Source organism: Saccopteryx bilineata, chromosome 2, assembly GCF_036850765.1.
Source record: "Saccopteryx bilineata isolate mSacBil1 chromosome 2, mSacBil1_pri_phased_curated, whole genome shotgun sequence".
Lineage (NCBI taxonomy): Eukaryota > Metazoa > Chordata > Mammalia > Chiroptera > Emballonuridae > Saccopteryx > Saccopteryx bilineata.
Genome location: NC_089491.1, coordinates 318361372 through 318386452, shown reverse-complemented (window position 1 = coordinate 318386452; position 25081 = coordinate 318361372). Strand labels below are relative to the sequence as shown.

The 25081-nt window shown below is 38.3% G+C and overlaps 1 protein-coding gene across 3 annotated transcripts in view; it reads right to left on the bottom strand.

Annotated features, from left to right (window-relative positions):
• Positions 1 to 25081, bottom strand: part of POGZ (pogo transposable element derived with ZNF domain) — a 70576-nt gene that overhangs the window by 7174 nt on the left and 38321 nt on the right. For 2 of the 3 annotated variants that reach the window (XM_066262136.1, XM_066262134.1), the window contains exons 4-12: positions 23376 to 23551; positions 22377 to 22485; positions 20461 to 20751; positions 20161 to 20379; positions 17965 to 18071; positions 16946 to 17283; positions 16429 to 16583; positions 10014 to 10114; positions 8772 to 8918 (exon numbers count right to left, since the gene is read on the bottom strand). In XM_066262136.1, coding sequence (XP_066118233.1) covers positions 8772 to 8918; positions 10014 to 10114; positions 16429 to 16583; positions 16946 to 17283; positions 17965 to 18071; positions 20161 to 20379; positions 20461 to 20751; positions 22377 to 22485; positions 23376 to 23551 — 1643 coding nt within the window. The remainder of the gene's footprint in view (positions 1 to 8771; positions 8919 to 10013; positions 10115 to 16428; positions 16584 to 16945; positions 17284 to 17964; positions 18072 to 20160; positions 20380 to 20460; positions 20752 to 22376; positions 22486 to 23375; positions 23552 to 25081) is intronic. The other variant, XM_066262135.1, reaches the window with a different exon arrangement.

The following is a 25081-nucleotide window of genomic DNA, read 5'->3' as shown; positions in this document are numbered from 1 at the left end:
GGCTACATGTGTCTTCACGTATCAATGTTTCTGAGGTTTTGGGGTATATACCCAGTAGAGGGATTGCTGGGTCATAAGGTAGTTCTATTTGCAGTTTTTTGAGGAACCACCATACTTTCCTCCATAATGGTTGTACTACTTTACAGTCCCACCAACAGTGAATGAGGGTTCCTTTTTCTCCACAGCCTCTCCAACATTTGCTATTACCCGTCTTGTTGATAATAGCTAATCTAACAGGAGTGAAGTGGTATCTCATTGTAGTTTTGATTTGCATTTCTCTAATAACTAATGAAGCTGAGCATCTTTTCATATATCTGTTGGCCATTTGTATCTCTTCCTGGGAGAAGTGTCTGTTCATGTCCTCTTCCCATTTTTTTATTGGATTGTTTGTTTGTTTGTTGTTGAGTTTTATGAGTTCTTTGTAAATTTTGGATATTAGGCCCTTATCTGAGCTGTCGTTTGAAAATATCAGTTCCCATATAGTTGGCTGTCTGTTTATTTTGATATCAGTTTCTCTTGCTGAGCAAAAACTTTTAATTCTGATGTAGTCCCATTCATTTATCTTTGCCTTCACTTCTCTTGCCATTGGAGTCAAGTTCATAAAATGTTCTTTAAATCCCAGGTCCATGATTTTAGTACCTATGTCTTCTTCTATGTACTTTATTGTTTCAGGTCTTATATTTAGGTCTTTGATCCATTTTGAATTAATTTTAGTACACGGGGACAGGCTGTAGTCGAGTTTCATTCTTTTGCATGTGGCTTTCCAGTTTTCCCAACACCATTTGTTGAAGAGGCTTTCTTTTCTCCATTGTGTGCTGTTGGCCCCTTTATCAAAGATTATTTGACCATATATATGTGGTTTTATTTCTGGGCTTTCTATTCTGTTCCATTGGTCTGAGTGTCTATTTTTCTGCCAATACCATGCTGTTTTGATTATCGTGGCCCTATAATATAGTTTAAAGTCAGGTATTGTAATGCCCCCAGCTTCATTCTTTTTCCTTAGGATTGTTTTGGCTATTCGGGGTTTTTTATAGTTCCATATAAATCTGATGATTTTTTGTTCCATTTCTTTAAAAAATCTCATAGGGATTTTGATGGGAATTGCATTAAATTTGTATATTGCTTTGGGTAATATGGCCATTTTGATTATATTTATTCTTCCTATCCAAGAACAAGGAATATTTTTCCATCTCATTGTATCTTTTTCGATTTCCCTTAACAATGCTTTGTAATTTTCATTATATAGGTCCTTTACGTTCTTTGTTATGTTTATTCCTAGGTATTTTATTTTTTTTGTTGCAATCGTGAAGGGGATTATTTTTTTGAGTTCGTTTTCTAATATTTCATTGTTGGCATATAGAAAGGCTATGGACTTTTGTATGTTAATTTTGTATCCTGCGACCTTACTGTATTGGTTTATTGTTTCTAATAATCTTTTTGTGGAGTCCTTCGGGTTTTCGATGTATAGGATCATATCATCAGCAAAAAGTGATAGCTTTACTTCTTCTTTTCCGATATGGATGCCTTTTATTTCTTTGTCTTGTCTGATTGCTCTGGCCAGAACTTCTAGCACCACGTTGAATAAGAGTGGAGAGAGTGGACAACCCTGTCTTGTTCCTGATTTAAGGTAGAAAGTCCTCAGTTTTATGCCGTTTAATAGGATGTTGGTTGATGGTTTATCATATATGGCCTTTATCATGTTGAGATATTTTCCTTCTATACCCATTTTGTTGAGAGTCTTAAACATAAAATTGTGTTGTATTTTATCAAAAGCCTTTTCTGCATCTATTGATAAGATCATGTGGTTTTTGTTCTTTGTTTTGTTGATATGGTGTATTACGTTAACCGTTTTGCGTATGTTGAACCATCCTTGAGATTCTGGGATGAATCCCACTTGATCATGATGTATTATTTTTTTAATATGTTGTTGTACTCGGTTTGCCAGTATTTTGTTTAGTATTTTAGCATCTGTATTCATTAGAGATATTGGTCTGTAGTTTTCTTTCTTTGTGCCATCCTTGCCAGGTTTTGGTATGAGGGTTATGTTGGCCTCATAAAATATGTTTGGAAGTATTGCTTCTTCTTCAATTTTTTGGAAGACTTTGAGTAGAATAGGAACCAAGTCTTCTTTGAATGTTTGATAGAATTCACTAGTATAACCGTCTGGGCCTGGACTTTTATTTTTGGGGAGATTTTTAATAGTTTTTTCTATTTCCTCCCTGCTGATTGGTCTGTTTAGGCTTTCTGCTTCTTCATGACTCAGTCTAGGAAGGTTGTATTGTTCTAGGAATTTATCCATTTCTTCTAGATTGTTGTATTTGGTGGCATATAATTTTTCATAGTATTCTACAATAATTCTTTGTATATCTATGGTGTCTGTGGTGATCTCTCCTCTTTCATTTTGGATTTTATTTATTTGAGTCCTGTGTCTTTTTTCCTTGGTGAGTCTTGCCAAGGGTTTGTCAATTTTGTTGATCTTTTCAAAGAACCAGCTCCTTGTTTTATTGATTTTTTCTATAGTTTTTCTGTTCTCTATTTCATTTATTTCTGCTCTAATTTTTATTATCTCCTTTCTTCGGCTGGTTTTGGGTTGTCTTTGTTCTTCTTTTTCTAGTTCCTTAAGGTGTGAAGTTAAGTGGTTTACTTCGGCTCTCTCTTGTTTGTTCATATAGGCCTGAAGTGATATGAACTTTCCTCTTATTACTGCTTTTGCTGCATCCCAGAGATTCTGATATGTCGTATTTTCATTTTCATTTGTCTGTATATATCTTTTGATTTCTGCGCTTATTTCTTCTTTGACCCATTCATTTTTTAGAAGTATGTTGTTTAGTTTCCACATTTTTGTGGGTTTTCCCCCCTTTTTTGCAGTTGAATTCTAGTTTCAAGGCTTTATGATCGGAAAATATGCTTGGTACAATTTCAATTTTTCTAAATTTGCTGATATTGTCTTTGTGGCCCAACATATGGTCAATTCTTGAGAATGTTCCATGTACACTAGAGAAAAATGTATACTCTGTCACTTTGGGATGAAGTGTCCTGTAGATGTCTATCATATCCAGGTGTTCTAGTATTTCGTTTAAGGCCACTATATCTTTATTGATTCTCTGTTTGGATGACCGATCTAGAGCCGTCAGCGGTGTATTGAAGTCTCCAAGTATGATTGTATTTTTGTTAGTTTTTGTTTTAAGGTCAATAAGTAGCTGTCTTATATATTTTGGTGCTCCTTGGTTTGGTGCATATATATTAAGGATTGTTATGTCTTCTTCATTCAACTTCCCCTTAATCATTATGAAATGACCATTTTTGTCTCTGAGTACTTTTTCTGTCTTGTAGTCAGCATTATTAGATATGAGTATTGCTACGCCTGCTTTTTTTTGGGTGTTGTTTGCTTGGAGTATTGTTTTCCAGCCTTTCACTTTGAATTTGTTTTTATCCTTGTTGCTTAGATGTGTTTCTTGTAGGCAGCATATAGTTGGATTTTCTTTTTTAATCCATTCTGCTACTCTGTGTCTTTTTATTGGTAAGTTTAATCCATTTACATTTAGTGTAATTATTGACACTTGTGGGTTCCCTACTGCCATTTTATAAATTGCTTTCTGTTAGTTTTGTATCTAGTTTGATTCTTCTCTTTTGTTTTTCTATCATTTGTTTTTGTTTGTTTGTGTTCCATACTTCTTTCCTCTGTTGCTACCTTTTTTAAGTCCAGTGTTTTTGTGGTGGTTTTTTTAAGGGTGGTTACCATTAAGTAATGAAAAGGGTACCTACCATATTCATTGTAGTACCCTATCTTATAAGTATTTCTGCACTTCATCATCCTTTGCTACTGTTAATCTCCATCCTCTCCCCCCTTTTTTTTCCTTTGTTGTCACAGTTTAAGTTTGGTTTTATTGTGTTCTTGGTGGAGCTGTTACTTGTGGTGTTGTTTTCTTTTGTTCTTTGAATCTGGTTGGAAAACCTCCTTTAGTATTTCCTGGAGTGGGGGCTTTCTGTTGATAAATTCTCTCATCTTTTCTGTATTTGTGAATGTTTTTATATCTCCTTCATACTTGAAGGATAACTTTGATGGGTATAGTATTCTTGGCTGAAAGTTCCTCTCTTTCAGGGCTTTAAATATTGGGGTCCACTCTCTTCTAGTTTGTAGAGTTTCTGCTGAGAAATCTGATGATAATCTAATAGGCCTTCCTTTATATGTTGTACTCTTCTTTTCCCTGGCTGCCTTGAGAATTTTTTCTTTGTCATTGGTTTGTGTCATCTTTATTATGATGTGCCTTGGAGTGGGTTTGTTGGGGTTAAGAAAACTCGGTGTTCTGTTTGTTTCTTGAATTTGAGGCTTTAGTTCCTTCCACAGGCTTGGGAAGTTCTCGTCTATTATTTGTTTGATTATATTCTCCATTCCATTTTCTTTCTCTTCTCCCTCTGATATACCTATTATTCTTATGTTATTCTTTCTGATGGAGTCAGACAATTCCTGTAGGGCTTTCTCGTTTTTTATTATTTTTGAGTCTCTTTCTTCTTCTCTCTGTTGTGCCTCAAGTTGTTTGTCTTCTATTTCACTAATCCTATCTTCAATCTGGGCTGTTCTGTTAGCTAAGCTTGTTACCTCGTTTTTCAGCTCGTGAACTGAGTTCTTCATTTCTGTTTGATTTGTTTTTATAGTTTCAATTTCCTTGGTAATATATTCTTTGTGTTCATTGAGTTGTTTTCTGATCTCCCTATATTGCCTTTCTGTGTTTTCTTGTATATCTCTGAGTATTTTTAAGATTTCTATTTTAAATTCTCTGTCATTTAGCTCCAAGGCTTCCAATATGTTAAGTCTTTTCTCCATAGATTTTTCCACATCTATTTGTGTTACCTCTCTTTCTTTTGTATCCATAATATTCGATTTCCTCTTTCTTATCGGCATCTGAGGGTGGCCTTATTGATAGCACTAATTAGAATTAATAAAGAGTAAAAAGTATAAAAAAAAAAAAAAAAAAGGTAAAACACCTCACAAAAAAAAAACAGTAATAATTTATTATTTCCCCCTTTTTTTTCTCTCTTCTCTTTCCCTCCTCTCCCCTCCTCAGGGAAATATCGTGCCTATAATGGAGGGCCTGATTTGGGGTGAAGAGTTCAAGGGGCAAAAAAAAAAGGGAGTAGGGACCTACTAAATGCAAAAAAAAAAAAAAAAAAAGGAAGAAAATCTTAGACAAGCATAAGATGATTTGCTTGTAAGTGATGGTCAACTAAGAGATATAATGAGAGGGATAAGAGGGAACCAGAAAAAAGGACCAAAAAAGAATAATAAAGAAGAAAAAATAAAAATAATAAGTAAAAATCTGTTGTATTAAGTGGAGCGAAGACTAAATACAATGGAGACCTTGGGTTGGGAGGACCCAAAATGCCACAAAAATAAACAAACAAGAAAAAAAATAAAAACAAAAGCAAAAAAGAGAAATAAAGCCAAAAAAAAGCCTTGAGTCCCAAATTAACTAATTTGTTCGTGATTGAGGATTATATGGGAGGAAAGTAAAATGAGAAAAGAAAAAACGAATAGAAAGGAAAAAATAAGAAAAAGAGAAAAATGAAGGAAAAAATAAAATAGGAAGAGAAAAAAACAAAATAAAGCAAGACAAAAAAAAAACAAAAAAAACAAAAGAGGAGAGAGTGAGAGTTAAGTGTTTTGGAGTATAACCTTAAAGGAGGGTGAGGATGAAGAAGAAAAATAAAATGCAACATTCATGGGTAGTGTAGTTCAAGAAAGGGGAAGCATAAGATGGGCAGAGAATAGAAGGACCGAGGTGGAGGAAATAAAGGCAAAAAGATAGAAGAAACAAACAACAACAAAAAAATTAGTGGATCAAGTTGTAAAGTCTGTGGGTTTTTCTTGATTTTGAGAGGTTAACTTCTTCCTTTTTCTTTTCTCTCCCTCTTCCTGGTCGGTGACTCTGTACCCCAGGCTCTGCCCCTGTGTCACTCTTAGGTAGGGATTTGCAGTTGATGGGATTCTATGGCAATGTCATATAATTGGCTTTAGTCTTGCTGGAAGTAAAGGCTTGTTGGCATTTGCAGGGTCCAACGATGAGAGAGTTTGCTTTCCTGGATTCTCTCTCCTAGTCCCCCCTTTCTGAATTAGCAGCCTGGTGATCCAGCTATAAGGCTGCAACTGCTTCTGCCTGGGGAGTAAGAGGCTCAAAGAGCTGGGAAATCCCCACTCTATCCCCACTCAGTGCAAGGCTTTGGGAAAGGCTCTGACAGTCAGGGCCTCCAGTGTAATCAGGCGGGGGTGGGAGTCAACTGTTGTCAAGGTGACTGTTCAGCGCCTATCATTTAGTTGGACCTCTCAACCCAGGCTTTCCACACTTTGTAGCCTGTTTTTGCAGGGAAGAAGAGGCACTAGTCTCTGCTTACAACTAGTGTAGTATAGACCTTATTATCTGCCAAGTCCTTCTTGTTAGCGTTTATCCCTGAATATGGAGGCTCTATCAATCAGAAGTTGCCCCCGCCCCTTTAGCGAGAGGCACTAAAAAATATCACGTCTCTTGTCTTGGATCGCTGAACTGAGAGAGATCTTATCAATTAGAACCGAGGGTGCGCAGATTTCATGGGTTAAGCTAATTTCAGTGATTGGGTCGCAGCTGTGCTTCCGAAGGTTTTTTAGGCTGCCTGCGCGCGCCCCTCCCCCATCGCTTGATTGTTAGCTTGAATGGCTGGGTGAGGTGCCCCGCCCACGGAGAGAATCTCCCAAGCCTCTCCCGCTTGCCCCGCCGCTGGCGGCTGGACCGCACCAGGCGCAGGATAATGGAGCCCCCTGGGTGTGCGGGCCAGCAGGGCGCCCTGGGCGCGTGGAATGCCCAAGGTAGTGCCTCCTTTCTTATAGCATTTTACAACTAAAGCTACAGCAAATTCTCCCTTGCTAACCCTTGCCCTGGATCTACCACTCTCAGTCCTTGCCTTCCAAAACAACCTCTTTAAAGAAGCTGTCTCCATTTCCTTAACTCTCATTCATTTGTCCAGCTGAAATTTGATTTTTTTAAAAAATTCATTTTAGAGAGAAGACAGAGAGAGAGAAGGGGAGGAGCAGAAAGCATCAACTCCTATATGTGCCTTGACCAGGCAAGCCCAAGGGTTTGAACTGGCGACCTGTGTTCCAGAGCAATGCTTTATCCACTGCGCCACCATAGGTCAGGCTGTCCTGCTGAAATTTGACTTCCAGCCTACTAACCAACAAAACAGCTTCAGTTAAAGGTCAGCCTCTAAGTTTGTATCTTGCTTGATACTTTCCTGCAACATTTGATTACACCCTTTTCTTAAAAATACTTTCTTCTTCTCCCAGGTTCCTTGACACCAAGAGTCTTCTCTGGTTTTCCTACTAGGACTATGTAGTCCTGGCATGGGAAATCAAGACTTCGAGAGCCCTAAGCCATCACCTTATTCTCAGTGGCAGGAGTGGTGCTTGGGATGGCTTTAAAAGTTTAAAATCATTGGATTTATATAATGATAATTCCCAGGCACCTTTTGCACAACCCAGGCTTTTCTCCCAGGTCTTCATATCCAACTACCAGTTAAACAGACAACTACACAATGTCATAGATACTCAACTCAGAATACTCAAATTTATATCCTCCCCCCAATGTCACTTTCTCCAGTGTTTCTCTCCGTGAATAGTCCCACCATTCACCCAATGGCCCAAAACCAATTCCTAGGCACTAGTTTCACCCTGCTATTCCCTTGCTACCACTCCTAAATCATAAGTATCACTTATCTTGTCAATACTTTTCAACTCTGTCCTCTTTTTGCTCATTTCAAAAGCCAAAAGCCACTATAATCTTTCATCTAAACTGTAAAAGTTTTTGGCTATTCTCCCTACATCTAGTCTTAATCTCCTCTAATCCACTATCCTTAGAGCAGCCAGTATAATCATAACTAAAACAAACTTGAATACATCAACTCTAGGATTTAAAAACTCCTTTAATGGCGTCCCAATGACTTATTTATATGTTGAAACTCCTTTTCATGGCTTACAAGATTCTCCATGATCTGTTCCCTACCTGCCAACTTCCCCCTGTACCCTACACTTCACACTAAACTTCTTTCAATTCCCTGAGCCATTATACTCTTGCTCTGTGCCTTTGAGTACACTGCTTTATTCCACTTTACTTGGCTCATCCTTATTTATCCTTAGGGTCTTCAACATCCTTCTTCCTGGAAGCCTTACTAGGCTCCCAGAATAATTATATGCTTTTCTATGTTCTGTATTTCCCCTAACACAGTATTCTTCATTGACCTTTTTTTTTTTTTTTTTGGAGAGACAGAGACAGACAGGGACAGACAGGAAGGAAGAGAGATGAGAAGCACCAACCCGTAGTTGCGGCACCTTAGTTCTTCATTGGTTGCTTCTCATACATGCCTTGACCAGGGGGCTCCAGCTCGGCCAGTGACTCCTTGCTCAAGCCAGAGACCATAGGGCTTGATCCCATGCTCCAGCTGGTGACCCTGCACTCAAGCCAGTGACCTCAGGGCTTCAAACCTGGGTCCTCAGCATCCCAGGCAGACGCTCTGCCCACTGTACCACCACCTCATCAGGCTCTTCATGCTTTATTATTCTATTTAATTGTCTTATTTGCCAGTAATTCTCTTAGCCGAGTGCAATGTATATAACTGAAATTCAATAAACCTTTGCAAACACATGTATGTTCTTCTCTATCAAAATTATTTTTCTAGCTCAGTCCTAGTCTCAGCTTCTATAAGTTTTAAAAATAAGAATATGGGAATTGTTTGGTGACTGGTACCTGGTGCCTCATGTAATGCTGCTGGAATGCGTTGCCATTTTTGAAGACCTTCAGGCAGTACGGGCACAGCAGATGCCGAGTATCCTCATGGATCATCCGAAAATGGACATCTACCTCAGAGTAGAGTGAGGAGCGATATTGACACACCTGAGTCACATAAAAGGAAAGTAAGCTAAGAGTGAAGCAAATAAAATGTTAAAATGTGAGAACAACCTCAAAAAACTGAAAATAGAACTACTTTATGACCCAGCAATCCCTCTACTGGGTATATACCCCAAAACCTCAGAAACATTGATACGTGAAGACACATGTAGCCCCATGTTCATTGCAGCACTGTTCACAGTGGCCAGGACATGGAAACAACCAAAAAGCCCTTCAATAGAAGACGGGATAAAGAAGATGTGGCACATATACACTATGGAATACTACTCAGCCATAAGAAATGATGACATCAGATCATTTACAGCAAAATGGTGGGATCTTGATAACATTATACGGAGCGAAATAAATAAATCAGAGAAAAACAAGAACTACATGATTCCATACATTGGTGGAACATAAAAACGAGACTAAGACACATGGACAAAAGCGTGGTGGTTACCAGGGGTGGGGGGAGGGAGGATGCAGGAGGGAAGGAGGGAGAGAGTTAGGGGGAGGGGGAGGGGCACAGAGAAAACTAGATAGAGGGTGACGGAGAACAATCTGACTCTGGGCGAGGGGTATGCAACATAATTTAATGACAAGATAACCTAGACATGTTTTCTTTGAATATATGTACCCTGATTTATTAATGTCATCCCATTAACATTAATAAAAATTTATTTAAAAAAAAATGTGAGAACAAAATGTCTTAAATGCATAGATAAAATCATTTTTCTGACTTTGTAATACAGGGCTACGCTTTGATAAATTCAGCCATGAATTAAGAAATAAATGGGGAAGAACAGAGAAGTCTGAGAGGAATTCATGTTCTTTCGACTAAGAGGAGTCAAGTTTTCTTTGTCCATCCCCAAAGGGCCAGTTCAGGATGCAGACACTCATAGTAAATGCATGTGTTCTTTTGTTTTTCTCCTGCACGGATATTCCTGAAAACAGAACCTGTGTTTACTATCTCTTCTGTATCCCCTCAGTGTTCCTAAAATTGAGTGAATATGGTAGTTACTCAGCGATAGTCATGACTGAATTTTTTGTATTCAGCCTGAGAGTGAAATGGCTACAGCTCCCTAAGGACCAAGGCAATACCTGGCAAACATAAGGCATCTCTCCAGGCTTATGAGTATCCTTCATGTGCTGGAGAAACAGTGGCTCACTCTCAAACGCCCACTCACAGATCTTGCACTTGGCTGTAAGAAGAAAAATAATCAGTAAGTCCCCCTGAAAATAAGACCAACATCCTACTGACTCATTAAATTTTCTCAATTCTTTATCTTCATTTTCCACAGTTAGGAAATCATTGTCTCATTCTTTAAAATGGTTCCATCGTGATGTCTGTGTTACTGATAACAAGTAACCTTGTCTCTAGCTCAGGCTTCTTATCCTCCTGCTTCCCACTCTTTCCCTTGTCACTACCCTGCCTTTCCCTGAGCTCAAAACTTAGGTACTATCTCTAACTCCATAGCCATGTTGTCATCATTATTTCAAAATGCATCTGGGAATTGTCACTTCTCCAATCTCACAGGTAAAAACTTGGTAGAAGCCCAAATGATTTCCTACTGCTAATGGGCTGAATTCCAATTCCTTCTATTTCACCAATTAATACCATTTCTATTTTCCATATTATTATCAAATCAATTTTTTCAAAATGCTATACTATGTCATTCTTTTGCTCAAGAATTTATCCTAAAAAAGCTGAGAATCATGAACAGAAGGTATTGCCTTGTTATGAGTTACTGTGTTATTATACTATTAACAAATATGAGATTAACTTTGAAACTGCCAATTTTGTCAACTTATAAGGCTGCAATACTGAATTTCTGGAAAAAATTTTAATTGCTACATATTTTGAATTATATAAGCAAAATAAAGGGGGTTTATTTACATTTTTCTTACTGTCACTGAAATTATTTTCAAGTTTTTGCAAGCATTTACTGGATAATGTCTAACCCCTGCCCCTCCCCCCCCAAAGATAAATGAGGTCAAGATAAATCTTTAAAGTAAAACAAACATACAAAAAAACCCAGGGAAAAGTTTTTCATCACGGGTCCAGGAAAGAGGTCTCAGGAAATCCAGGTATCCTCTGAAATTATTTGCAAAAGAGGAAAATGTCTATTATTCCAGGAAGCAGACTCACAAGTTTTGTGTTTAATCTCAAAAGGGTCTTGTAACCCATTTGGAACCACTACCTAAAGATACATTAGGTGCTACAAGGACACATATGGAAATAAAAAACTCTGCCTAGAGGAATGAGGAAAAGTGGGAAGCTACACAAGCTGAACCTTAAAAGAAGAATAGGAGTCTGCAGTCAGAGAAGCCAAAGGAATAGGAGCAAAGGCATAGAGGTATGGAAGTGCATGACATGTTTGAGAAACAGTAACTAGTGGCACGACAATCTTTTCTCCTGTTTTGTCCCCTTACCTCTTAATTCAATTGGCTCAACTTTAATTAGTTTTTGTCTTTTCTAGAATACCTTGAAGCACTGGTGTTTTCCAACCTTCTGTCCAACCCTTTCTTACTCTTCATGCTTTCCTTGGGTAATCAAACTCGAAGGCTTTTCCTACAACCTACATATCAGCTCTATTGTTAACAGCTGTCACACAACATCAATAGTATAAAGCAATTTCTAATGCATAAATACCATGTTAAGATTTATACGTGTTATACCAAGAAAATCAGTGTACCAGTGGATTTAAGAGATCTCTCTAGTGACCTGTCACATCTGTTCAACAGGGGAAGAAGCTTGTGTGGAAACATTCAAGAGGGAGAATTAACTGATTTTCCAAAGTGACTATCCTACACTGTCCCTCCCAGCACCATTAGCCTCACCACCTTGACATCTAATCAGTCTTTTTTTTTTTTTTTTTGTATTTTTCTGAAGTTGGAAATGGGGAGGCAGTCAGACAGACTCCCGCATGCGCCTGACAGGGATCCACCGGCATGCCCACCAGGGGGTTGTGCTCTGCCCATCTGGGGCGTTGCTCCATTGCAACCAGATACATTCTAGCACCTGAGGCAGAGGCCATGGAGCCATCCCCAGCGCCCGGGCCAACTTTGCTCCAATGGAGCCCTGGCTGCGGGAGGGGAAGAAAGAAACAGAGAGGAAGGAGAGGGGGAGGGGTGGAGAAGCAGATGGCACTCCTCCTGTGTGCCCTGGCTGGGAATCGAACCCGGGACTCCTGCACGCCAGGCTGACGCTCTACCACTGAGCCAACCGACCAGGGCCCTAATCAGTCTCTTACTTTGAGAAAATAGGTGTAAATTACAGATTCTGCTTCCTGTTCTCCAAGTTATGGAAGAATAGAGTCCTTATGCCTTTCTTTCTAAGGCTCATCCAATCTCATCACTCCATGCATTCCAAGATTCTTTTTTAAAGATTTATTGATTTTAGAGAGAGAAGAGGGAGAGAGAAAGGGAGAGGGAGAGAGAAACGCACAGAGGAGCAGGAAGCATCAACTCACAGTAGTTGCTTCTCAAATGCGCCTTGACCAGGCCAGCCTGGGGTTTCGAACCAGCAACCTCAGCATTCCAAGTCAATTCTTTAGCCACTGAGCCACCACAGGTGAGGCTATTCCAAGAATTTATCAATCAATTACTGTATTTCCCCATGTATAAGACACACTGTAATTTTGGGGCCCGAAATTTGGGGGAAAAAATTTATTACATAAAGTTATTGAACTCAAGTTTTATTCATCATAAAACTCACACAACTTCTCATCACTGTCAAAACTCCCATCCATTAGCTTGTCCTCATTTTTGTCTGATGACAAATCACTGTCTTCAATGAGTGCAAAATCAAGCACAAAAAAAGTGGGAAATATAAGCTAAAAATATCTACAACCACTGTATGAGACACACCCAGTTTTTAACTCCAGATTTTTGGGAAAAAAGTGCATCTTATACATGGGGAAATGGTAGTCTTCCCTCTCTGGAGTCTTCATCCATACAGTATTCTCCCAACACCTTTCCTTGGTTAAGCCTACTAAAGCATTCTCTCCTCGATCCTATCTCTTCCTCAGTTTACGGCTCTTAAACAAGTATGAAGAAAAGCACCGTGCTACTAAGATGACACTGTCACCATAATTAAGTATACAGATCCACTGATGTTTTGGGAACAATTAAGAAAATTTGAAAAGGGCCTAGGTATTAGATAATATTAAGGTTTTAAGATTAAAACTGTTAGGTCTAGAGACAGAAGTGCTATGGCTAAAGAAAAATATCCTTATTTCTTTAAGTATTTAGGAACAAAATGTCATTATATATATAACTTAATTTAAAAAACACCAGAAAGTAAAAGCAAAAATTTCCTTTTTCTTCAAAATTAAAAAGAAAGCAATGGGTCCCAAAATATTAACATTAAAAAATAAGCTACTTTCATTCAGGATCTGCCTTGGGTGAAGAAAATTGAAGTTAAAAAAGAATCTAAGAATAAAATTGATATACATTAAAGCAGTGGTCCCCAACCTTTTTTGGGCCACAGACCGGTTTAATGTCAGAAAGTATTTTCATGGACCAGCCTTTAGGGTGGGATGGATAAATGCACAAAATAAAATTATGCGACCAGCGTAAAAACTGTGATATTTTTAAATATAATTGTCGAACTTACGATATTTATTGGGCTAAGTTAAAGGAGGAATGAGCATGTCCTTATTATTCAGGCTGTATTTAAATTTGTTATTCTGACATTTCATGTCATTTATTCTTTCTCTGCGGACCAGTACCAAATGGCCCATGGACTGGTACCAGTCTGCGGCCCGGGGGTTGGGAACTACTACATTAAAGTATATAAAAGGTTATTTACCTCTTTGGGTCAATAATTTCTAGATTTTAATTTGTGTAAGTTTTTAGTCATAAGATACTTAAAAACTAAAAGTCAGGGAGGACACAATGGTAAGCCAAGAGAAAAACATCACTGAGGTCCTGCAATGTTTCCTCTTTCCATCAAGGAAAAACTTATCTTTCCTGTGTACAGTCCGTGCATAAATGAACTAACAAAGACCCAGTGACCTGATACTATAAAAAAATGAGTTAGGTATTTTTATGGGGAGGTACAGGTAAGTTATTTGGGCTTCTTATCACTGATAGTGAAGAATTTGGGGCTCTATCCTAGACCAACCTGGCTACTCTGCCACTATACTATAGTGAGATAATGGTTGATTTCAATATCCACTCTAGTTCCAAATGATTAGTCCAAAGTTTCATAGTCCAATATGGTAATACCAGTGACATGTGGCTCATGGACACCTCCAATGTGTTAAATCCAAATTGAGATTTGCTGCGAGTGTAATATAGACACATTTTTTTTAAATCTATTTTTCACTTTTTTAAATTTAAGTATACTTGGTATGTAACATTAGTTTCAGGCATACAATACAGTGATTCAACACTTACGTGCCTTACAATATGATCACTACACCAAGTCTAGCAATCAGCTGTCACCATGCAAACTTATCACAATATTAAAAATCTGTTTTTAATGAGAAAAAGTTAAATATCTCATTAATTTTAAAACTGTGTTTACATGCTAAAATAACTTTTAGATACAAGTTAAATAAAATATACTACAGTATTAAAATTAATTTCAGCTTTTAATACTTTATTTTAAATGGCTACTAAAAATTTTTAAATTACATGTGTAGTTCACATTCTATTTCTTTGACTAGTACTAGTCTAAACCACTCACGGCAATCCCATTCCCCCTGCAAATATGACTAGGGCCATGAAGTTATTAAAGGGAAGCAATTCTACCTGGTAAGAAACAGATTCAGGAAAAGACACACAGGAAGATATGGTCTCCTCTTCACTTGCAAAATGTTGGGTCTGAACATAATCTCTGAGACTAAGACAGCCAGAGACAAGGGAAATGTTGAGGAACAGGACACTCAGGTTATAGGCTTGAAGCCCTCTCAGTTAAATGATAAAATATATGTCCTTACTTTAATTATTTCAGTCAAGGTTTTTAATTTGCAGCAAAAGCATCCAAATCATATGTATATTTCTGGACTTTATGCCTTTCTTTGTTCATGCTTTTTTCAATCACCTAAAAGCTTTTCTTACTGCTTACCATCAATCTAAATCCTTGTATTTAAAGACTCTAAAACCACAGGCGTGACTTTCTGTGAAATCTAGCCACAGATCTCCCTCCTCTGAACTATTTTACCTACTCTTGGGGAAACATACAATGCTTATATTTAAAGTAAATATACTGTGTTGTTCTCACATTTTCCTATACTTACATAATTTTTGTGTCTTCAACAAAACTATAAATCCCTTAAAAGACACAAGAAACACTCTAGAAGACTGAGCTTAATCTCTCACAATATCACCTGACATATATGGTCTCAAGGAAATGACAATTTTTTTAAAAGTTTGAACTGTCAAGTACTTTATAATAAATATTATCTTTTATACTACACAAAACCTATCAGGAGACTAAAATAAAGGTCCAAATATAAACACTCCTTCTATAAATGGATCTAGGAAATAAATCCACTACAAGTATCTTTCTCCAGTGGTCCTGACCTAAAGCCCCTATTAATTCAGGATCTAACATTAAACTCAATTTATGCTGAACATAACATAAGTCAGGCATGAAAGAAAACAGGGCAAGTGAAATAAAGAATTAACTAATGCCTGACCAGGCAGTGGCACAATGGACAGAGTATCAGACTGGGATGCAGAGTACCCAGGTTTGAAACCCCGAAGTTGCCAGCTTGAGCATGGGTTCATCCGGCTTGAGTACGGGCTCACCAGCTTAAGCGCGGGGTCATTGGCTTGAGTGTGGAATCATAGACATGATCCCGTGGTCGCTGGCTTGAGCCCAAGGTCATTGGCTTGAGCAAGGGGTCACTTGCTCTGCTATAGCCCTCCTGGGTCAAGGCACATATGAGAAAGCAATCAATGAACAACTAAGAAGCCATAACAAAGAATTGATGCTTCTCATCTCTCTCCCTTTATGTCTGTCCCTGTCTGTCCCTCTCTCTGTCTCTGTCACAAAAAAATGTAAGAATGAACCACTAATACAGAAAGAACTCTACAGTTACCCGCATATAAATAGATATAACTGGCTCCCTCTAGTGCCATTCAATAATAAAGAGCTATATATGGCCTGACCAGTGGTGGCACAATGGGTAGAGCACAGCATCAACCTGGGACACTGAGGACCCAGGTTCAAAACATAGCTTGAGCACAGGCGCATCAGCTTGAGCATGGGTTCACTGGCTTGAGTGGGGAATCATTGACATGATTCCATGGTCATTGGCTTGAGCCCAAAGGTCACTAGTTTGAAGCCCAAGGTCACTGGCTTGAGTAAAGGGTCACTGGTTCAGCTGGTTCAGCACCGGTTAAGACACATATGAGAAGCAATCAATGAACTAAAGTGCCACAGCTACAAGTTGATGCTTCTCGTCTTTCTCTCTTCCTGTCTCTTTCTCTCTTGTGTGCACACTAACAAAAAAAAAAGGAGTTAAGTATATCTTTAGAATTTAAGAATTTCCAAACTTACTAGTTGATTCATAGGGACTATGAACATTTTCCAAGTGGCACTGGAGCTGGAAGGGAGTGGAAAACTGACGATAACAGTGTTGGCAGATAGTATGACCATCTACTTCACCATTCTGCTGATCAAGTTCTACGTGATGTTTCATATGGTTCATGAATCTGTAGTATAGCACAAAGGAAAAGTACAGAAAAAGATATATAAAAATCAGTAGCCTTAAAGACATGTGGGAGCAGAAAGAACTCTGCTTCCCCTCCCTTCACTTCCTCTGTTAAGGAACTCAGAAAAGGATTCTTGAAATTATGACTTCTGTAGAAATAGATCCACTGGTCTCCCTTACTCTACCCAAAGTTACCTTTTATTTATTACAACAGCATCTCCTTCTATAGTATTGCTATTGATTTAATAATACTCCTTAGCAAGAATGGATAATAGGACCATTCTCCAAACAGAAAGATTTAAACATATAAGAAAATTTCAGTCTTACTTTATTAAAGTAACCTCTAGGCTCTTTAACACTTACCGAATGTTGTTTTTTAGCCTTTTGGTACAATGAGGACATCGGAAAGATGTGGCAACCTTAGGGAAGTTTGTGAGCTGGGCTACTTTGCCACCATCCCGTCCATAGTAGAAGTCATCTACTAACATAATGAGCTTGGTCTGGACAGCATCACCCACATTCTCATTTGTCTCTGGTACTTTGGTAGGTGGTGACAGAGCAGGAATCGGTGTTGAAGAGGGTGTGGAAGCAACAGGAACTGTTTTCTCAGGAGATGAGGGCTTTGCTGCTGATGGGACACTGGGTTCTGAATCCAGAGACTTTCCTTTCTTCTGGTATTCAACCATTTCTGGGCAACAGTACTACAAAGAAAAAAAGACAGCTAATCATTCTGGTTGTCCTGGGGGCTAGGTATGCTAACTCCCTAACTTCATTACCATTCATTGGTAAGTTTGGTTTTAGGTGGTTTCACCAAGCTTTCACCCTCCAGTTTTCTACAGCATTTCTAAGTGTTACTCTTTCTAGTATAATGTATTTATTATAGCCACTTTCCACTCCAAAGATCCTATCTTGTACCTTTTCTTCCTGCTTCAGCTCCTTTAACCACTCACTAGCATAACCTGGTTCTGAGGGCCCTGTCAGGAAGAACTTCCAACCTCTACATAGGAATACCAAAAAGCAAAAAAGTTAGAAATTGGAACTGGTTAACAGCTCCCGAATCATCAATGACACATAAGCAGAAAATGAACTGAGGCCAACTTGGTTTAAGTTCTAGTACCTAACAAACCTGTCATGTGCAGTTTCAAAATCTACCACAACCATGGAATTAAGGTTGCAAGTTATGACCTATTTGAGGGTCTTTAAATGTATTATATGACAATACATAGTTTATAACTCTTCTAAAACAGTCCAAAAATTAAAGCAACCCTTTAAAAAGCTTCCAAGTCATTTTATAGTCTCTGTTTCACAAGCTTTCAATGCAATAGGAGGTATACAGTAGTAGCTATTTGAACTGGATTTCCATCACAGGTGCTATCACTTACACACATGTGACCTCTCAAAGCTTCAGTTACACGGAATTGAGCATTACACCGTGGACATATTTTCCGGCCACCATCTTGGAGATCAAACGCAGGGATGGAAGAAGTCACTGGAAGAAGTGAAATACATTTACAAGATTAATAAGATGATACTGGATAATATTACTGGCCTTTTGGGAAAAGGTTACACTCCTGAGAAGCATATCAAGCATGCTTGGTAGGCAAGCATGAGAGATCACTATAAAGGACATTCCTTTTACCATTCTTCTAACTCTATGCCAAGAGTCAGAAAATTACAGCTTGCAAACCAAATCCAATCAGTTGCCAGTTTCTGTTTGGCCCATGAGCTAAGAACGGCTTTTACTTTTTGGGGGATTTTTCTTTGATTATGGCAAAATATCCATAACATACAATTCACTTCTTAACCAATTTTAAATGTACATTTAAGTACATTCACAATGCTGTGCAAGCAATCTCCTGAAGTCTTTTTATCTTGCAATAATGAAACTCTACACCCATTAAACAACTCCCCATTCCCCATTCTTCTTTGTCCCTGGCCACCACCGTCCTCTACGTTGAGTCTCTGTGAGTCTGACTACTCTAGGTACCTCACATAAATGGAATCATACAGTACTTGTCCTTTTGTGACTGGCTCACTTTACATCATGTCCTCAAGGTTCATGAATGTTGTAGCAAGTGTCAGAACGTCCTTCATTTTTAAGGCTGAAAAATACACCATTATATGTATATACCACATTCTGTTTATTCACTTATAAGTTGATGGAAATTTGAGATGCTTCCACTTCTTGGCTATTATGAATAATGCTGCTATAAAGATGGGTGTAAAAATGTCAGTTTGGGTCTATGCTTTCAATTCTTTCAGGTGTATACCCAGAAGTGGAACTACTAGAACACACACAGTAATTTTATGTTTCATTGTTTTTGTGGTAAATATCAACATCAATAGTAAAAATCATGCTATTTTCTATTTCCATCAACACTGCACAATGGTTCCAATTTTCCCATATTCACCACTATTTGTTATTTTGCTTTTTGGATAACAGTCATCCTAATGGCTATGAATTAGTATTTCATTGTAATTTTGATTTCTATTTCCCTATTAGTGATATTTAGTATCGTTGCATGGGCTCAATGGCCATTTGTATAGTATATTTCTTTAGAGAAAGGTCTATTCAACATCTTTGCCCATTTTTCAATTGAGTTGGTTTTTCTTTTGTTGCTGAGTTGTAGAAGTTCTTTATATATTCTGGATATTAACCCCTTATCAGATATTTGATTTGCAAATATTTTCTCCTATTCAGTGGCCTTTTTGGTGTTGATAAGAGTCCTTGCTGCCCTAAGGACTTATCTATTTTTTTCTTTTGTTGCTTGTGTTTTTGGTATCATATGCAAGATATCATTGCCATATTCAATATGATGAAGTTTTCTTCTAAAAGTTTTATAGTTTTAGTTCTATGTTTTGGTCTTCCATTCATTTAATTAACTTTGTTTAATGGTAAGGGCCCAGCTTCATTTTTTTGTATGTGGATATTCATTTTCCCAACACCATTTATTGCAGGTTTTTACATTTTTAATGGCTGAAATGAAAGCAAAAGAAGAATAAGATCTTTAAACACATGAAAATTATATGAAATTCAAAATTCAGAGCCCATAAATAGTTTTGATGGAGCAGAGTCACACTCATTTACACACTGTCTGTGGCTGCTTTTGCACAATGGTAGAGTTGAGTAGCTGTGACATAGGCCACGTTGTGCATAAGGCCTAACATATTTATTATTTGGACACTTACAGAAAAACTTTGCCAACCCCTTATCTAGACCATTGAAAACCATCATGCTCATATCCTTCTACACCTGAAAATCTCCCTACCAAATCCTGAAACACATGTTCAGACATGCATCTCCTCCATGAAGCCATCTTTTTGACTGTACCACCTGTATCTGATCAATCAATCTCGTTCACTAACCTGGAAAGTACACTTAGATTCTTTGTAGCTGATTCAGTTATACTTTTCACAAGTAGCTATTCCCTTTACCACACTAAAGCTTCAGTGAGAACAGATCGTAATAACTGTATTCTATTTTATTTCTCTATTTCATGGTATAGAGTTTTTATGCAACATATATTTATTAATGTTTTTGAATGACTGGCTGCTCAGAGTCTTTCAGGTTATTGTACCTTTCATTGAAGACTCAGGTCCGCTGGTTCTCTGAGAGCCATGGGAAGAGCTGTTGTTGGATACCACCACTGGCCCGGGACTCTGGCCCAGGGAAGGGATGGTGTTAAGGGTATTCACCAGTTTGGCCACTTCATTGCTATTTTCACCTGTAACCCCAGGTCGCTTCACAGTGACAAAGCTGGTAATGCTCACTGCAGGTGGAGAGGGGAAGGAGGGAGCTATGTTGGCCAAGTGATAATCATCTGTTCTCCACCCACCACCCCATCCCAGCTCTGCCATCTCCTCTTCCCACGCCTCACCTAGCTTAGGATTCGGGGTCTGGTTGGCTTGGCCTGGAGGCTGAACAGCTAGCTGCCCCAATGAGGTCGGCTGTGTAGCAGTGGGAGTGGTAGAAGTGCTGGGAGTGGACTTGGTCTGCTGGGACTGGGACTGTGGGACAGTGCTTCGAATGGTGAGAGTGGCTGGGATGACGGTGGTGAAGGTGTTGGTGGTGGGCCGCACAGGCATTGTGGAGCCAGGCCTGACTGGGGTCATCTGAGAGAACACTTGTGGAACTCCAACTGTCGGCTTAACAAACTGGGTTCCTGGGGCTTAAAAAGAGAGACAAAGAAAAGTACCAAATCTTGGTCAATAAGCTCACCTATAATACTGTGCCCCTGTCTTTCCTGAAAATACTGGAGTAGGAAAAGATTATTTCCCCAAACTGACTGGTAACCATCAGAGGTTACCAAGAATAAGATAGATTCTAATGTTTAAGAAAGCAATAGGCATGCAAGCCAATAATGTAAATTAGTCTAAAAACCAGGCCTAAAAACATTAAACTGAAGGTGTTCCTCCCAAAACACCTTACCATACTGCCTTTTCTATTCTAAGAATATAATCACAAGGAGCTTGACCTTGGTATTGGAAGAGAAAGAATGGGTATAGAGTAGGAGGCAGTATGGGTATAATAGGCCCAAAGGGTAGACTTGGTCCTGAAAAAGGCAATCCTGCTTTCTCAGAATACTAAAGGAATCTTCCACTCTCTTATATAACCTCAAACAAAGACTGATTATGCCACTCTAACTAGGATGTCCCATACATGAGTCTCCTGGCTTAGCTACAGACAATCCCACTGGCATATATTTAAGAAATATCAGAACCAGATAGGATAAACTCAACAGACTGAAGGCCAAAAATACTCTGTGGGCTCAGAGACCAAGGACAAAAACATAAGCTACAGAGATACTCTTACAACAACTCGAGTGAGATATTCTTTTTTGGCCTGAATTATAGTAAAGTTAGATACTAAATAAGGAACTGGGAGAAAATTATAAGATTTTTAAAAATTATCTTTCACTTGTTTCTTACAATAAATACTGACTAGTCATTGGCAATATTTATTCTCAAAGGGTATGTCATTTGTTTAATTTCTACCCAAAAATCTATACTATAAAATTAAAGCAAATTAAAGTTTACAATCCCACCATGTATGTGACTGGAATTATAAGGAATACAGAATTTGGGAGTTTGTGTTAATGATAATCCATCAGGAAAACAAACTTCATAGCTCACTAAAACATGAGAAACATGAAAATAACTACATAAATCCTATTTTACTACTTCATGAAGGGTGGTAAAAGTTAAAAAGAAAAATAAATAAAACCACCACCCTGGCCAAAGGTTAGAAACAGTTTTCAAAAAAACCAGACTTAAGCCTGACCAGGCGGTGGCGCAGTGGATAGAGCGTCAGACTGGGATGCGGAAGGACCCAGTTTCGAGACCCCGAGGTCGCCAGCTTGAGCGCAGGCTCATCTGGTTTGAGCAAAAATTCACCAGCTTGGACCCAAGGTCGCTGGCTCAAGCAGGGGGTTACTCAGTCTGCTGAAGGCCCACGGTCAAGGTACATATGAGAGAGCAATCAACGAACAACTAAGGTGTCGGGTGCGCAACGAAAAACTAATGATTGATGCTTCTCATCTCTCCGTTCCTGTCTGTCTGTCCGTCCCTGTCTATCCCTCACTCTGACTCTCTCTCTGTCTCTGTAAAAATAAATAAATAAATAAATAAATAAATAAATAAATAAATTGGGGGAAAAAAGACTTAAATCAATATGATTTTTGTATTTTTTGATTTTCCTTAAATATATTTTTTAAATGACCTAGAGTATTTTGAGACAATAAAAATTAATCTTCAGGATCTGAGTTTATTCCACGTGGGCAGACATTTTCCTTACCTGGAACTAGTGTAATTGGTCTAACCGTTTGGCCTTGCTGTACGTTCAACACAATCCCAACCTGATTCATTGCATTTTGTACAGGCCGGACATTTCTTACAGGAAAGCCCTGCATCAAAAAGCAAAGTGATCTTTAACATGGAGACCAGCTGACACTAGCAGAGACTGCAGTAAGGCCTACATCCCCAAAATTCCCATAATCTTACCTAATGGTCTCTATCTCTAGAGCTTTTAAATGAGATGGAAATTTTAGGAACTTTGGCAAACTTTTGAGTGGCATAATATCAAAACTGAAGAATAAATTTTGGTACATGAGCAAAAACGAAAACCTACTGCTTAAGATAATCTCAGCTTAAACCAAAGGCTGGCCCCCAAACTGTTAAAGACATAGAAGAGAAAAATAAATAAATAACCCCAACTATTCTCTACAGTGATTCAACATACAATTTTTAAAAATTGTTCCTAAAGTTCACCTAAAAAGCCATAAATTCTTGGCAAATTTCTAAAGAAGAGTCTGCAACTCAAGAAGCCACAGGCAAAGAAAGCCTTTGCTTTTACACCCCATGTTCAGCATTAGGCTTTCCATTTCAATTCACATCATATATTAAGTCATCGTTCTTCCCTTCTAACAGGTTTCCAGCACTTCACCAATTTCATATGTTCCAAAAGTCAACTTACCCCATTTTAAGAAAAACAGCCCAAAGGGCAAGAAGCCTTGAGGGCCAAGGCCTAAGGTTTCTGAATCCAGTTTTTCCACTAATTATTGCCCAGACTTCAAATCACTTACTTAATAGCCCTTTAAGGGGTATGAAGAGGAAATTACCCAGCTGTAAGCTATGTTAGACTTTCTACAAAGGTCAGCATCAAATCACAAAACAGCAAAAGAGAAATCCAGGACAAAAGACAGGACTCAGAAACATTTCTTATGATGCTCAAGACTCTAAGGCAGAGTCTCCAAAGGTTCATAGTCCCAGTCCCAGAATTCTGAGTCCTACTCACCTGTGTAGTGATGAATATTGGTTGGGAGGCCACAGGGGAGCTGGTCACATGATTGGCATTCTGCATGACCTGGACAGGCCTCAGTACTGGTTGACTAACCATTGTGCCCAGACCTGGAGCTGGATTCTGGGTTAGGATGAGCGGCTGTCCACCTTGCTGGACCAAAGAATTGCCAGCTAAAGAGTAAAAGGGAGGGAAAAAAATGAATGTAACAGAAAGCAAACCCACATTTTATAAGAAACATTACAATCTTAGGTAAAAAAAAAAAAGGTGTGCTGAATATCGAAATACCCAAGACTGTCACTCACCTCAGGTTTAATGTCACCAAACTCACCAAAAATTTAAGCTTCACCCCAATCTACAACTAACAGAAAAACAGATAGGTAGGAGAGGTACAGTAACATCTCCCCTATATATCTTAACTAGGGACATCTTAATTAACTTTCTACTTACCCATCACTCAGAGTCACTATTTAAATGACCACACATAGTCTCCCCATAACAAATCAGCAAACAAAATAACATGTTTTTCTTAAAAAAAAAACAAGAACACCATATATTAACTATGTAAAACCTATTTTTTGTCAGAATGTAATTTGCTGTTAACCCATCTAATTTTTTTTACAAAAGGAATAGTCATCAACAAACATTAATTCATGCCTGACCAGGTGGTGGCACAGTGGATAGAGCATCAACCTGGGATTCTGAGTACCCAAGTTTGAAACCCCGAGGTCGCCAGCTTGAGTGCAGGCTCATCCGCTTGAGCACAGAGTAGCCAACTTAAAGGTGGGATTATAGACATGACCCCATTGTTGCTGGCTTGAGCAAGGGGTCACTGGCTCAGCTAGAGCACCCAGGTCAAGACACGTATGAGAAAGCAATCAATGAACAACTCAAGTGACACAACTATAAATTAATGCTCCCTTCCTGTCTCTAAAAAAAAAAAGAAAAGAAACGAAAAAGAAATGAACATTAATTCAGCCAAGTATAGAGAATTTAAAGAATGGCATTTCTTCCTAGTGAGTCAAATCTCAGAAATGCAAAGACTAAGTAACCATGGTCTTTTATAGATATGGGAACACAGATTGATAGGATACCATTTTTCTCTTTATGTCACCAAGACTGATAAAGAAAAGACCTGGTCAAAAACTAAACATCAAATAAAAATGATATGACTTAAGAAGATAATGATTCATTCATGAATAAATAATAAGTAAACATTAATAAAATGGACTAATTATTATTGAAATATTTAAATTCTTTTTCATTTGTAAGAAAAGCGATTTTGTAAATGTTTTCAAGTCTTCTATGTATTACATTTGGCTATAAAATCCTCAATACTACATTTCCTAATTTACAAATATTCTAACACCAGATAGAAAATTTGGGAGAGCCAATATACTTTAATCAAAGATTAAAGCAAAATAAATGCTTCAATTTTTTACCTCAAATCACCAGAATGAAATGGCTCTTCTGAACTTTATGTTCTACTTGACAAATAGTCACTGCAGTTAGCTACAAAGCAAGACCAGCAGAGTGGGTATATAGGTGGCTGTTAATGGCCAAGAGTGGCTTGTCCTACATAATCCCAGAAATTGAGAGCCCATCAGTGGACTAGACCCTGACAGTTACTAGGCCAGTGGACTAGTGATCATCGAACTTCACAGATAAAAAAAATTCCAACAAGTTATTTCTATGCTAATTAT